The following is a 12,639-nucleotide window of genomic DNA, read 5'->3' on the forward strand; positions in this document are numbered from 1 at the left end:
TATTATATATCTGTAGTACTAATTGGTATGGTTAATCTGCCACCTAGTCTCACTGATGTTACCTCTGATGTTTTGTTAACATTAAAAACATTTTTATAATGCTAGCTAGATCGTTAAATATAACATGTATATTTATAAAAAAGTCTTGCATTTTTTAAATAAATATTTGAAAGTTTATTCATTTAAATGTGTAAATACATCAAATCCTGTTAAGCAACATAATGTTTACGTTATTAAAAGTTATTATGAAGTGTTATCAGTAAATAATGTTACTGTTTGACTTCTGTGTGTGTCCTGTAGGAGGATAAGAAGCTGGTTCATGGATATGTGTGCAGTAAGAACATTCTGGTGGCTCGAGATGGTCTGGATGGAGAGGGAGGTCCCTTCATCAAGCTGAGTGACCCTGGCATACCTATTACTGTCCTTAGCAGAGAAGGTGAGAGATTCATTAGGACCACCTTATTAAAGGGTTAGCTCACCCAAAAATGAAAATTCTGTCATTAATTACTTACCCTCATGTCATTCTAAACCCGTAAGACCTTCGTTTATCTTCTGAACACAAATTAAGATAATTTTGATGAAATCCTAGAGCACTCTGTGTGTGAGCGTTCAAGTGTTCATGCTCGCGGCTGCCAGATTTCAGTATTTGAAATCCCCCAATCAAAGCTTTTTTTTCTGCTTAAAGTGTAAATCAGTCGGTCTGTGTTCTGTCGCGATTCACGAGTCGATTGTGCTGTTTGTGACTGTGTTTGCTGAATAACTGCGTGACTTCTGTGAGCTACTGAAATGAGCCTATCAGAGTAGAGCTTAACATCATTATTCATGACCCTTCCAAATAAGGCAAAAACAGACCATTTAATTCTAGGGATAATTTCTAGGGTTGTAAATGCCCGAGGAAACTTGTATCTGCACAATTTTTGCCCTTAAATATGCCACATACCCTATATGTAGATATCAGAGAGCAATTTAAATATTTTTTCCAACTCATTCTAGGACACTTTTAATGCACACACAGAGATGAAAATGGTATGTATGGACTCATCTAACTCTGGGGGATATGGTGAATAAGCTAAAGTCCCAAAAAATGTGTTTAATCCATAAAGTTAAACACCATGTTAAAGTCAGCATGAAATGGAAGTTGCGATAAAATCGAGCCCTGTATGGCAGGACTTTATTTTGCTCATCGGGAGTTAATTGGAGTGTGAGTGACAGGTTGTCCCGCCCTTGCGCTGAAAAACACATATTCAGAGATGTGTTTCAAGAGAAGAGATTTCGGCGCAAGAGGGAGGGACGTTATTTTGATTAAGACGCATTCATTTAAAAATTAAAAAATATTTCAATATTCCATAAAAGAATAAGAATTCCCAATTTTGATTTAATATTGACTTTAACACATTTTAAATTATGTTACTTACATTTATTTTAAATTAAAATGTATACAGGCATTATGTTCAGCTTTTTAATGTGTTATCAGCCTTCATATAGGCATCAATACCACCTTATTAATGCTTTATCTAAGATGTTAGAATTTCTATCAGTTATTTTATATAATTGAATGTGGAATATTTTATATAGTTTTATTGTAATGTTTTAAAAGATTAATTGTATGTTGTATTTTTTATTAAAATGAATATAGATTAAATAAATATTTGTAAAATATTAAGAATTTAAAATACATTTTAATGAGAACTTTAAATGTATATAGTTATAATTAAAACATTACTTTATTTAAAAATCAAAATAGAATTTTATATAAATAAATATCTCAAATAAAATAAATATTAATTTAAAACTGCTTTCACTCGAGTATTTCAGACTTGTATGCATTAACATGCATAGAAAATAGAATGCATGGTAAATAGAAAGAGTTAAATGGGTGAAGCGTAAAGCATTATTGTGTGTGCATCTAGGATAAATGCAGTGGTGTCTATCTGAGCTCTAAAAACAGTGTCTGTATCTGCACTGTATAAAATGGACTGCTTGGAAAAGATAACTGACAGGAATTTTGTTGGCCGAGATCCAGCTCAGCTCCTTAAAGCACTTCAGAGACCAGAAAAGCTTTTTGTTTGCTTATGTACCAGGGACAGGAAAGACTGGTTGTGTGTTTTTTTGGGGGGTGGTGGTGCGTGCGCACAGGGGAATGAAAGGGGCACAGAGAGGGATTGACATGTGCATACAAGAAAGTGTTGACAAGGGATCATGTGTTCGGTGAAATTCCTTTTGATGTTTGAATGAGGAAGTAGAGGTGGAAAACCCCTAAAATGAGGATTATTAACCCAGTACAACTTGGCTTAGGTGTTTGAATGTACAATTTAAGTTACTTGAAACAATCTAGTCTAACATGCTGTATTACAAAATGCTTTGTGTTTGTCTACAGAGTGTGTGGACAGGATTCCTTGGATTGCTCCTGAGTGTGTACAGGACACATCTAATCTGAGCGTAGCAGCGGATAAGTGGGGCTTTGGGACAACTCTGTGGGAGATCTGTTACAATGGAGAGATACCTCTCAAAGACAAGAAACTCACGGAGGTAACGGCATACATACACGGAGGCATGCGTATGACTTAGCAATTTCCTTTCAGATAATGTGCTGATAAATGTGTACTTGTGTTGTCATCTCTATGAGCAGAAGGAAAGGTTCTACGCAGCGCAGTGTCAGTTGGCAACCCCTGACTGCGAGGAGCTGGCCAAACTCATGACCCACTGTATGACCTACGACCCTCGACAGAGACCGTTCTTCAGGGCCATTGTCAGGGACATTGTCATGGTGGAGAAACAGAGTAAGGAGTTAAGATTTACAAATGACAAACAATACATTTAGTTATTCAATATGTTTACAGTTGGTACATTTAAACCTAAATATTTTTCCATGTCTGGGTCCCCTTTGCGTTTATAAATGTAGTGTTCTCAATATTGACCTCTTGTGGTTGTTACAAAGATCTACATTCATCTGTGCTTAAAGTGCCATGTATATGGTTTCTCCCCAAAGTCCATTTTAAATGCTTGCTAAGGTTTCTTTCACCTACACTATCATTCAAAAGACTGAGGTGAGAAATATCTTTTTATATATATATATATATATATATATATATATATATATATATATATATATATATATATATATATATATATATATATAATATTATATTATATTTATATATTTATACAATTAGAGATTAGTACTTTTATTCAGCAAGGACACATTTATACTGTTCCAAAATTTTTATATTTTAAATAAATGCTGCTCTTTCGAACTTCCTATTCATCAAAAAATCCTTGAAAAATATCATGGTTTCCACAAAACTCTTAAGCAGAACCACTGTCCCACCCTTAATAATAATAACAAATGTTTCTTAAGCACCAAATCAGCATATTAAAATGATTTCTGAAGGGTCATGTGACATTGAAGACTGGAGTAATGATGCTGAAAATTTAGCTTTGCCATCACAAGAACAAATTAAATTTTAAAATATATTAAAATAGAAAACTGTTATATTCAAATTTTATATTTAAAAGTATTACAGTTTTGCTGTTTTTTTTTTTTTTTTTGGTAAGCATATAAAAATCTTAGACCCCTAACTTTAGTAACCTAGTTTAGTCTAATATATATTTTAGGGGTGAACTCGAATAGTCGAAGATTCGATGCATCGATATGCGGAGCCTGATTCGACCACCGATCTCACAGTCAAACCCCTTTAAAGTGGTACTTCAGCGCTGGAAAGATGAATCTGTATTTAAACTGGGTCATCAATGTAGTAAAAAAGTGAAATTATTTTTGAATTTGGTGCCTTCTAGACTGAGAAAAGACAGAAAATGTATTTTTGTCTCATGGGGATGATAGACTACAACTACCAAAATGCTTCTCTGCCCTGCAAGGCCCAAAGCCACCACTACTGGAAAACTGTGACAGAGTTAGAGAACAGACAGTACAATTAAAAACTAAACGTGTCTGTTCAATATAATGATGGAGTCTCACAGCACTAACGATTACATTTAACGTCATAAATGAGCTGATGAGCTCTCGTGATGAGAGCTGAGGTAATCGCGACGGCACTCGCGGCATACATTCACCGTGTGTCTCCAGTCTGGCACGTTTTCAGTTCATGCCTTTGGAAGCTTAACTTTCATATAAATTAATTTGAGAAGTTAAAACACTTGCATTGCTCAGCATCCGTTTAAATTAATGCCTGCAGCTGAGCTAAGTGCTGTGAGTGCGATCTCCATCCCTCATGCGCGGGTTGAAAACATGAGGAAATGGCTTCCTCTGCTGGCGGTAGTCTTTAGCCTTTGGCCAAACATTCCAAAGATGATGCAAATATTGTCAATTTGCGTCACGGGAGGAATTTTTCCAGAAATAAAATGCATAAATCTCTTGTCTCAGGGGGATTTCTACTGATACAAAGCCATATGCTAATCGCTGAAATAACCCTTTAAGGGCGCTAAGCTTCACGTCTGGTGTGCGACTCCTTAAGGGCAGTAAGCTTCACGTCAGGAGTGCGACCCCTTAAGGGCGCTGTGCCACGTCTTGAACTCTAAAAGGTTGTTTTCAATGAGTGTACGCTGGTGTGCGACCCCCTTTGGGCACAATCGGCTTAAGAACGTGCATGTAAACTCACTCAAACAAGTTATTTTCCTCTCTAGGCAGGTATTTTTTTTAGGTTTATTTATCAAAATATTCTATCATATATTTGTGTGATGTTCTGTATTTTGATTGCGGCTTTAAAATGTTATGAGAAAACGTTTTACGAATGCTTATCCACCACATCAACTTTTATTTAAACCTAAATAAGAAAGCAATTGTCAGTTCATCTGTCAGTTGGCAGGCTGTTTTGGTCGCTTTATTAAAAGTTGTTGCTGTGTGGAGTGTGTAAAGGAAAATAAAAATTGTTTAGTTTTTACCCTCCTGCTGACTAGTTTTACCCTCCTAGTGTCCCTCCCAGCCCATTCACACACATAGATGATTCGACTATAAGTTGACTGTAGAAAGATTCGACAATTCTGATTAGAATGTTTAAATCCGTAGTCAGGGGCACCCCTAATATATTTTAAAGGCAGAGTTGCAAAAATAGGCTGTTTAATTCTAAGAGTGTGAAAATATTTTTGAATATATTTCAAATGAAGGTTAATAATGAAGGTTTCCATTATTCCATTTGAATGTTTTCTCTCTAGACCCATCCATTCAGCCTGTTCCCATGCTAGAGGTGGACCCTACAGTGTTTGAGAAGAGGTTCCTCAAGAAGATCAGAGACCTTGGAGAGGTATTTACTCTCCATGTGTGTGTCTGTGTGTCTTTAAATGTATAAACAACCTACTTATTTAACTAACCATCTTTTGGTTAGACTGATGTACATTGGTGTGCTTTCAGGGTCATTTTGGGAAGGTGGAGTTGTGCAGATATGACCCACGGGGAGATCGGACCGGAGAGCTGGTGGCCGTGAAGTCTCTAAAGCCAGAGAACCGAGAAGAGCAGAGCAGTAACCTGTGGTGCGAGATTCACATCCTGAGAGAACTTTACCACGAGAACATTGTCAAATATAAAGGCATTTGCAATGAAGAGGGTAAACCACAATTCTTAACATATATAAAAATATAACTCTCTAATGGCTTTGGTGCCAAATGAGTTGCTTGAGCGACACTTTTCTGTTTTTGTTTTAAGGTGGGAGATCTATCAAGCTCATCATGGAGTTTTTACCAGCAGGCAGTCTGAAGGAATACCTCCCCAGAAACAAAGCTCACATAGACCTTAAAACGCTTCTCAGCTATGCTGTACAGATCTGCCAGGTAACACCGTATGTGAATGGATTGCAATGCTTCACTAGTTGTCCTTGACTATTTATGGTAACTTTCCAACCTATAATAAAAAGGAAACAAACTAAAAAAGCAGAAAGATTCACAACCAAAATGTATAATCACATAAGAGCAAATAGAAAAAAGTGTTCTGTTCAGTCACGTAATAGCCTGTAACTTAGCGGACAATAAATAATTCACTTACTTTAATGCAAAATACATTTGCTAAAATATTTTTTTTTATTAATGCAGCAATATAGGGAGTGAAAGTGTGATATATGTGGTGGGGGAGAGGACGCTGGCGTCGTCTGTTCGCCGCTTCTCCACCCACAAATGATCATGTTAATGTACTATTAGATTTAGATTTTATTTTATTTTCTTATGTTTGTGACTAGTCTAACAGTCAGAGCTACAATTGGGGCTGTTGCTGATTGCTGGCAGCCACTGAGAGGACGTTGTTCCTCGTTTCGCCGTTTTCCACCGCTTCTAATGTTTACGTTTGAATTGATGCGGTTGGTTGGTTCTGGTTTGGTGGACATTTGATGTTTCTCGTCGCGACTGCTCACTGGTGGTCTCCCTTGGGCTTAAGCTGCATGGTGGCTGAAGTTTGCACCGGGCTAGCGTCATCTGGGCCATCGTAATCGGCGTCCGGCATGATGTTGGGATGTTCCGCTTCTCGGCTGCGCCGCTGTTCCGTCCTGCATTGCGGCCGTGAAGCGGCTTGGACTTCTGCGCCGACCCCGGTGTGTCCACAGAAGTGCCCGAAAAAATGTTCTGCCTCCTGCATGGTGCTGCGGCGATCCCCATCGTTTGAATCGTCATGAAGACCCATCATCTGGTCTTCAGCTGTCCTGCCTCGGCGATGTCATCGGGACACTGCCGCTGGGAGAAATCTGAAACATGGAGTGGACCACAGTGTGCTGCGGAGCTAACAGAGACTTCCACCATCAGCTCTGTTTCTGTTCTGTTTTCTGTGTTGGTTGATTGTTTGTAGTATTCTATATTTTTACTTGTTATTCATTTTTTGTTGTTATTCCCCCCCCCCCCCCCCCCCCCCCCCCTTGTTGCACTTTGAGATTCTTCGGAATGAAAAGTGCATTATAAATAAAATCTATTATTATTATTATTATTATTATATAGAAATACATATGTATCAGTATAATGAAAATAGTAGAGGCATATGCCATGATTCAATACATCACACTAATGTTCAAAAGGGTTTAAATTATATTGCATTTAAAATATATAAAATTATTATTATTATTACAATCATCATCATCATTTCATCATCATTTCGCCAGTCTTCAGTGTCACATGATTCTTTAGAAATCATTCTGATTAATCATGTGCTTATTTGTCGCTGACAAAGTTCTTAAAATTCTGAAAAAATTCTTGCCTCATATTTTCTCATGCATATGGTGATATAGATACCCTGCAATATATACATAAACATATGTTATACGTTGTGCTTTCCACACAAATATTCTTGCTCTGGTTGTTTGTTGTCCTTGTGGCCATTATATTAATAACAACAGGTTCTTACAGTGATTTTTTTTTGTTGTGTTCTCATGTTCTGGCTTTCTGTTTGTAACACAGACCTGCATTGTAACATTATGCTCAACCCTGCTGTTTTCTGACCTCTAACTCCAGGGCATGGACTACCTGGGCTCTCGCAACTACATCCACAGAGACCTGGCAGCCCGAAATGTTCTGGTGGAGAATGAAAGCACGGTAAAGATCGGAGACTTTGGCCTGACCAAAAGCATTAAAGATAATGAGGGTTACTACACTGTGAAAGACGATCTTGACAGTCCAGTGTTCTGGTAAGCTTCACTCATGATAGGCGTACGAATACATTATACATTAAATCTAATATGAACCATGTGCATTGGTAATGATTTAATTATATGTCATTTCATGATGGAATTGCGTATAATTATAAATTCCCCTGGAAAATCCACTTTGTAATGATTTTTTCTTTCCTTTTCCCAGGTATGCTCCAGAGTGCCTGATTCACTGCAAGTTCTACAGGGCATCTGACGTCTGGTCTTTTGGAGTAACCATGTATGAGCTCCTCACATACTGTGATCCCTCATGCAGCCCTATGACGGTGAGTTGTTGTCTTAGTCCTGTCTCAAAAAGCCTAAGCCAGTGTTCAACTGACTTAGTCTCAACTGATGGGTCGCAAGACCGTTTTGAGAGTCAAAGAAACAACAAATGTAATTCTATGTTTTTTCTGATGCAAGAATTTTATTTTGAAAGATGTGCGTGAAAGCCGTTGACTTCTGTCAGACACAGTTTAAGTAAAGAGTGCCTGAGTGCATTATTCTAACGTTATTTTTGTAGCTTAAAGGGATAGTTCACCCAAAAACGAGTTAAAAATCTTCATTTGTGTTCTATTGAAGAAACAAACATCTTGGATGCCCTGGGGGTAAGCAGATAAACATCACATTTTCATTTTTGGGTGAACTATCCCTTTAATATGGAAGAAAAGTCACTCGCCTGAGAAAAGAGAACTTTCCCATCTTGTCACCTGAGAGCGCCCTTCAATTGCACGCAAAAATGCCATGGTGCACGCTGTATATCACATTATTATAAATGAAGCGCAAAAATTGAGCATGCAACATCGTAGTTATGTTGTTAGTTAGTAATTAGTAAGTCATGAAATTAAACCAGAATGTACCAATAAATTGCGTAACTTGTACTTCATGTGTTAGCTGGAAAGGATATACATGCTGGTATGTTCATTGTATTCATCAGGAGCAGTTTCTGAACAAGATATGTTTTATTAACAGTTCATGTTAAAATTCAAGATGGTAACTGTCCATAATCCCTAAATGCCACTTCATTTTCAGTTTGTTATTTTGTATATTTTTAAATGACTTTTATATTAACCTATTCACTCTACTGTATTAACAAAAAAATAGTTTGGGACTTGCCTATAATAGCCTAACCTTATAGTCTACCATTCGACGACCACACATAAGTATCTTATTTTTACTAAATTAATATCAAATAGTATTGTTACATAATAGCATGTCCCTGTGTTTCCTACCCCTCAATTAATTGGTAGTTCTTCTTACTGGTCTTCAAGTTATGTTGAAGTTATTTAGGGTGTCTAATGTTACTCATTTTCAGAAATAAAAATGGACAGACTTTTCCCTTTTTAATCAGTTAAGTGTGTAAGCACAAAACAAAAATTGCCTCAGAATATTTTAAAATAAAAGCCATCAAATAAACGCAGAAATGCAATGTAAAAACAGTAAAATAATAATAAATATACTTTATTTAAACAAAAATACATTCATGAACATTCTTGATCTGTAAAAAACCCCAACAAAAAACAAAAACAAAACCTATTGTGCTAAAAAGACAGACTGAATTGCTCATTTTACATGCTATTTAGGATGCATATTGTGCACATTGGAATGCAGGCTTGTTCCCCCTCACTGCAAAAAACAACAAAAACAAAAAACAGTATATGTGGGTAACAATTACATACATACAAATATAACATTAAGTGAAGATCTTTGGCTTGACCCCAGACACTACTTTCTTTGTGGGTTACACACCCAAGATTTTCACTTCCTGTTATATTTGCATATATGTAATTGTTACCCACATAACTAGGTATTCTTTGCAGAGAGGAAGAACAAGCCTGCATTTCAATGTGCATACTATCCAACCTAAATGGTATGTGAAATTAGTAATTCAGTCTATATTTTACAGTATTGTACAGTATAAGTCTTGTGGCAATGCATAGTCAATGCTAAACCATCCAATGTATATTTGTCATTCTGAGTATATACATATATGACAAACATACACATGCATACTTTTTTATACTTCTTCCTTTTATATTAATTTAATGAAAATAAGATACTTATGTGTGGTCGTCGAATGGTAAACATTTGAACTTGAAAAATTAATGTCAAAGACTTTATAACAGTGTTAAATTTGACATTCTATGTATATTTCCACCATGTATATATCCTTGTCCACTGTAGGTAATGGAGGGAGTCTTGTGATAGTTTGTTAAGCCAGCCAATCAGAATTTAGCAGTCTCATCTCTGATTGAATTATCGGCTGGAATTATGTCACTGTAGACTTGTGTTGAGCAAGCGAGCTGTTGAGCAGTCAGAGTGGGTTTTGGAGCGCAAGCAACCGAGACGTTGCACATGCGAAAGAGAATGTCGGCGCACATCCAATTTGCGCAAAATGTATAGCACAGACATGCGCAATATTGACCATGGTTTTATTATAGTAAAATCATGTTTTTTGGCATATTGATTACCATTTGTATAAACACACCATAGTTAAACTGTGGATTTGAAGCAAAGCCATGGTTCATTTTTGGTTACCATGGAATAACTACAATAACCATGTTATTTATGTATTACATTTTTGGTGTGCGTTTTATTTGTTGTAAAAACATGGTTAATTTTTGTAAGGGTAGATATATTCCATATGTGTGTTTTCATAGCACTCAGCTGACACTTTTGATTGAAGGACAGCATTGGGCAGGACGTGGAATACTGTATTTTGTCAATAAAATGAAGAACTGTTTTTTATCCAACTAATCAATTAATCGAAATAATAATAATAATTGGCCAACTTATTATAAAAATAATTATAAAAATAATTGTTGGTTGCAGCCCTAAAATAAAATGTCCTGGTTAATATTGTAATTTTCCTTATTAAATATTACCTTACATTAAAAAAATATATACTTCTATTTTGTATTTTTACATTCACAATAATGTTCTATTTATTAAAACCAAGTATAAATCTCACTAAGTTAGTGTTAAGCCTTTTTACATTTATTCCAAAAGAACAACCAAAGGCCGTATTAATTGAAACAACATTTTATTTGTGAACTAACATTCAGCTGTTCTTTTTAATAGTCATCTTATTGTCGGATCATCAGTGATCATGCTCGGGAAACACTGTCACAGACACAAAGATGTTTCCCCAAGTTGATTTCTCACTAAAAAAAAACCCCGCAGTCATGTTCTCAGGACATTTTAAGTTTGAGTTTGACATGACAAAGTGGTGATATCTAATTGGCTGAGCTGGTTACTTGACTTGCTTTTAATTTAGTCCTCCCATTAACACCATCCTTTTGTTCATCCAGATTGATTTTTGAACTCGGGACGCGCACAAAAACAAGAGGCGGGATTTGCGTGTAAACCAGTCATAGAGGCATTAGACTTTCCCCCATTTATTCTCAGTCACCCCTCACTAAACCCAGGGCACGCTTCATACCGCATTTCCACCGCGGGAACTTTCCCTAGGACTTTGGGGGGGGTGTTTCGACCGCAGGAACCAGGGTCTAAATAAAGTTAAAGATTTCCCCCTCAAAACGGCCCTGCTTGCGAGGAAGTACTTTTTCAAAGTTCAGGAAATTTTGGGGGTGGGACTTGTGTGCTGAGCATGCTGATTGGTTGAGCTCACGCAGGATTTTTTTTCAACCTAAAGGTGCATGCAGTAAGAGGAGTTTCATATTCAAATCAACAAAAATTCCAACAAAAATTCTAAAATACAAACACTAATAAGACCGATGGACAGACGATGAGGTTCAGGCTTTATTAAGTTTATTTGCGGAGGACGAAATCCAGTGGGCTCTGGAAAGTCGTGTGCAGTCCTACGTCACCGGACTAATCTTCACAGTACTTTAGACTGCGATGGAAACGCAGACGGCAGCAGGTCTGGGGGAGAAAAAGAGTTCCTGGGACAAATTGTTCCGGGTAATTTCGGCGGAAACAGGGCTCTAGAGGCTCTGTTCAAAGTCAATGGGCTCGGGGAGGCATGAGAGACACTGTAACTTCACCTGCGGGTGTCGCTGTTGGACAGTGTTACAGAGTAAAAAACAACTGATTTAGACACTTTTTAAATGTCACAATTTGCAATATTTGCATTGCTTTATTATTGTAATATGGGTTATTTTCTCATCCAATGTTTTGAGGTGGCACTGCCTCCCTGGTGAGGAAACGCCTATGATTTAAAGGAATATGAGAGGGACATAAAAGCACAAGAGGATTAAAATAATACCACAAATATCCATAATGCCACAAAATATCACAGATGCACTTCCACACATTGACTTATGTATTTATTTTTATGCAAATGTATTATGTAAACATTTCCTTATGTAAGTGTTTTACTTTTGATTGCATTTCTAATGCACTGTTTGATTTTACACAGCAGGAGGGTAACACAGATTTGTTGCGAAGCAGAACCGAGTGCTTCTAGCACACTTCTTAGAAAGCCCATGTTCATTTCTGTAGGCTGAAAGCTCTTGTTTAGGAGGTGCTGGTGTGTCTGGTCGTTCTCTCTGTCTCTGAGAACATGGCAGATGGTGCCAGTCTGTGCCCACTTTGGCAGATGTCTTACCCAAAGGCTGTGGTAGACGTCTGCACACCAATCCTCTTTTTTTTCCTGTGTGCTGCTTTTGGAGGAAATGTGTGTATTGAGGGATTTGTCCGATTTTCACATTGTACATAATGTAATGCTTCATCACACACTGGTCACATTAAAGGGTTAAAGGTAGTTTGCTAGAGGAGACATATGGGTGGATGTTTAATACCTCAGAGCTTAATTGTAAATCAGGCCACTGACCCCACTTTGCTCCACCCCCACAGGTGTTCCTAAAGATGATTGGTCCAACACATGGCCAGATGACTGTTACACGATTGGTCAAAGTCCTGGAGGAGGGAAAGAGACTTCCAAAACCAGACAGCTGCTCAGAGAAGGTAATTCATAGCTTTACTGAAACAAAAATGCTGTATATTACACTACTGTTGATGTACTGTTGAATATTAATGTTGAATTAATAGTGCTTTTATTCAGCAA

General features: G+C 37.1%; 1 protein-coding gene across 1 annotated transcript in view; it reads left to right on the plus strand.

Annotated features, from left to right (window-relative positions):
• The window catches only part of jak1 (Janus kinase 1), a 42,464-nt gene that overhangs the window by 27,452 nt on the left and 2,373 nt on the right, over window positions 1-12,639 (plus strand). Inside the window, exons 15-23 of the mRNA XM_067459806.1 lie at window positions 301-436; window positions 2,378-2,529; window positions 2,630-2,780; window positions 5,170-5,258; window positions 5,366-5,558; window positions 5,657-5,781; window positions 7,438-7,610; window positions 7,780-7,897; window positions 12,429-12,539. Coding sequence (XP_067315907.1) covers window positions 301-436; window positions 2,378-2,529; window positions 2,630-2,780; window positions 5,170-5,258; window positions 5,366-5,558; window positions 5,657-5,781; window positions 7,438-7,610; window positions 7,780-7,897; window positions 12,429-12,539 — 1,248 coding nt within the window. The remainder of the gene's footprint in view (window positions 1-300; window positions 437-2,377; window positions 2,530-2,629; window positions 2,781-5,169; window positions 5,259-5,365; window positions 5,559-5,656; window positions 5,782-7,437; window positions 7,611-7,779; window positions 7,898-12,428; window positions 12,540-12,639) is intronic.

The sequence above is a fragment of the Pseudorasbora parva genome, chromosome 12, assembly GCF_024679245.1.
Source record: "Pseudorasbora parva isolate DD20220531a chromosome 12, ASM2467924v1, whole genome shotgun sequence".
Lineage (NCBI taxonomy): Eukaryota > Metazoa > Chordata > Actinopteri > Cypriniformes > Gobionidae > Pseudorasbora > Pseudorasbora parva.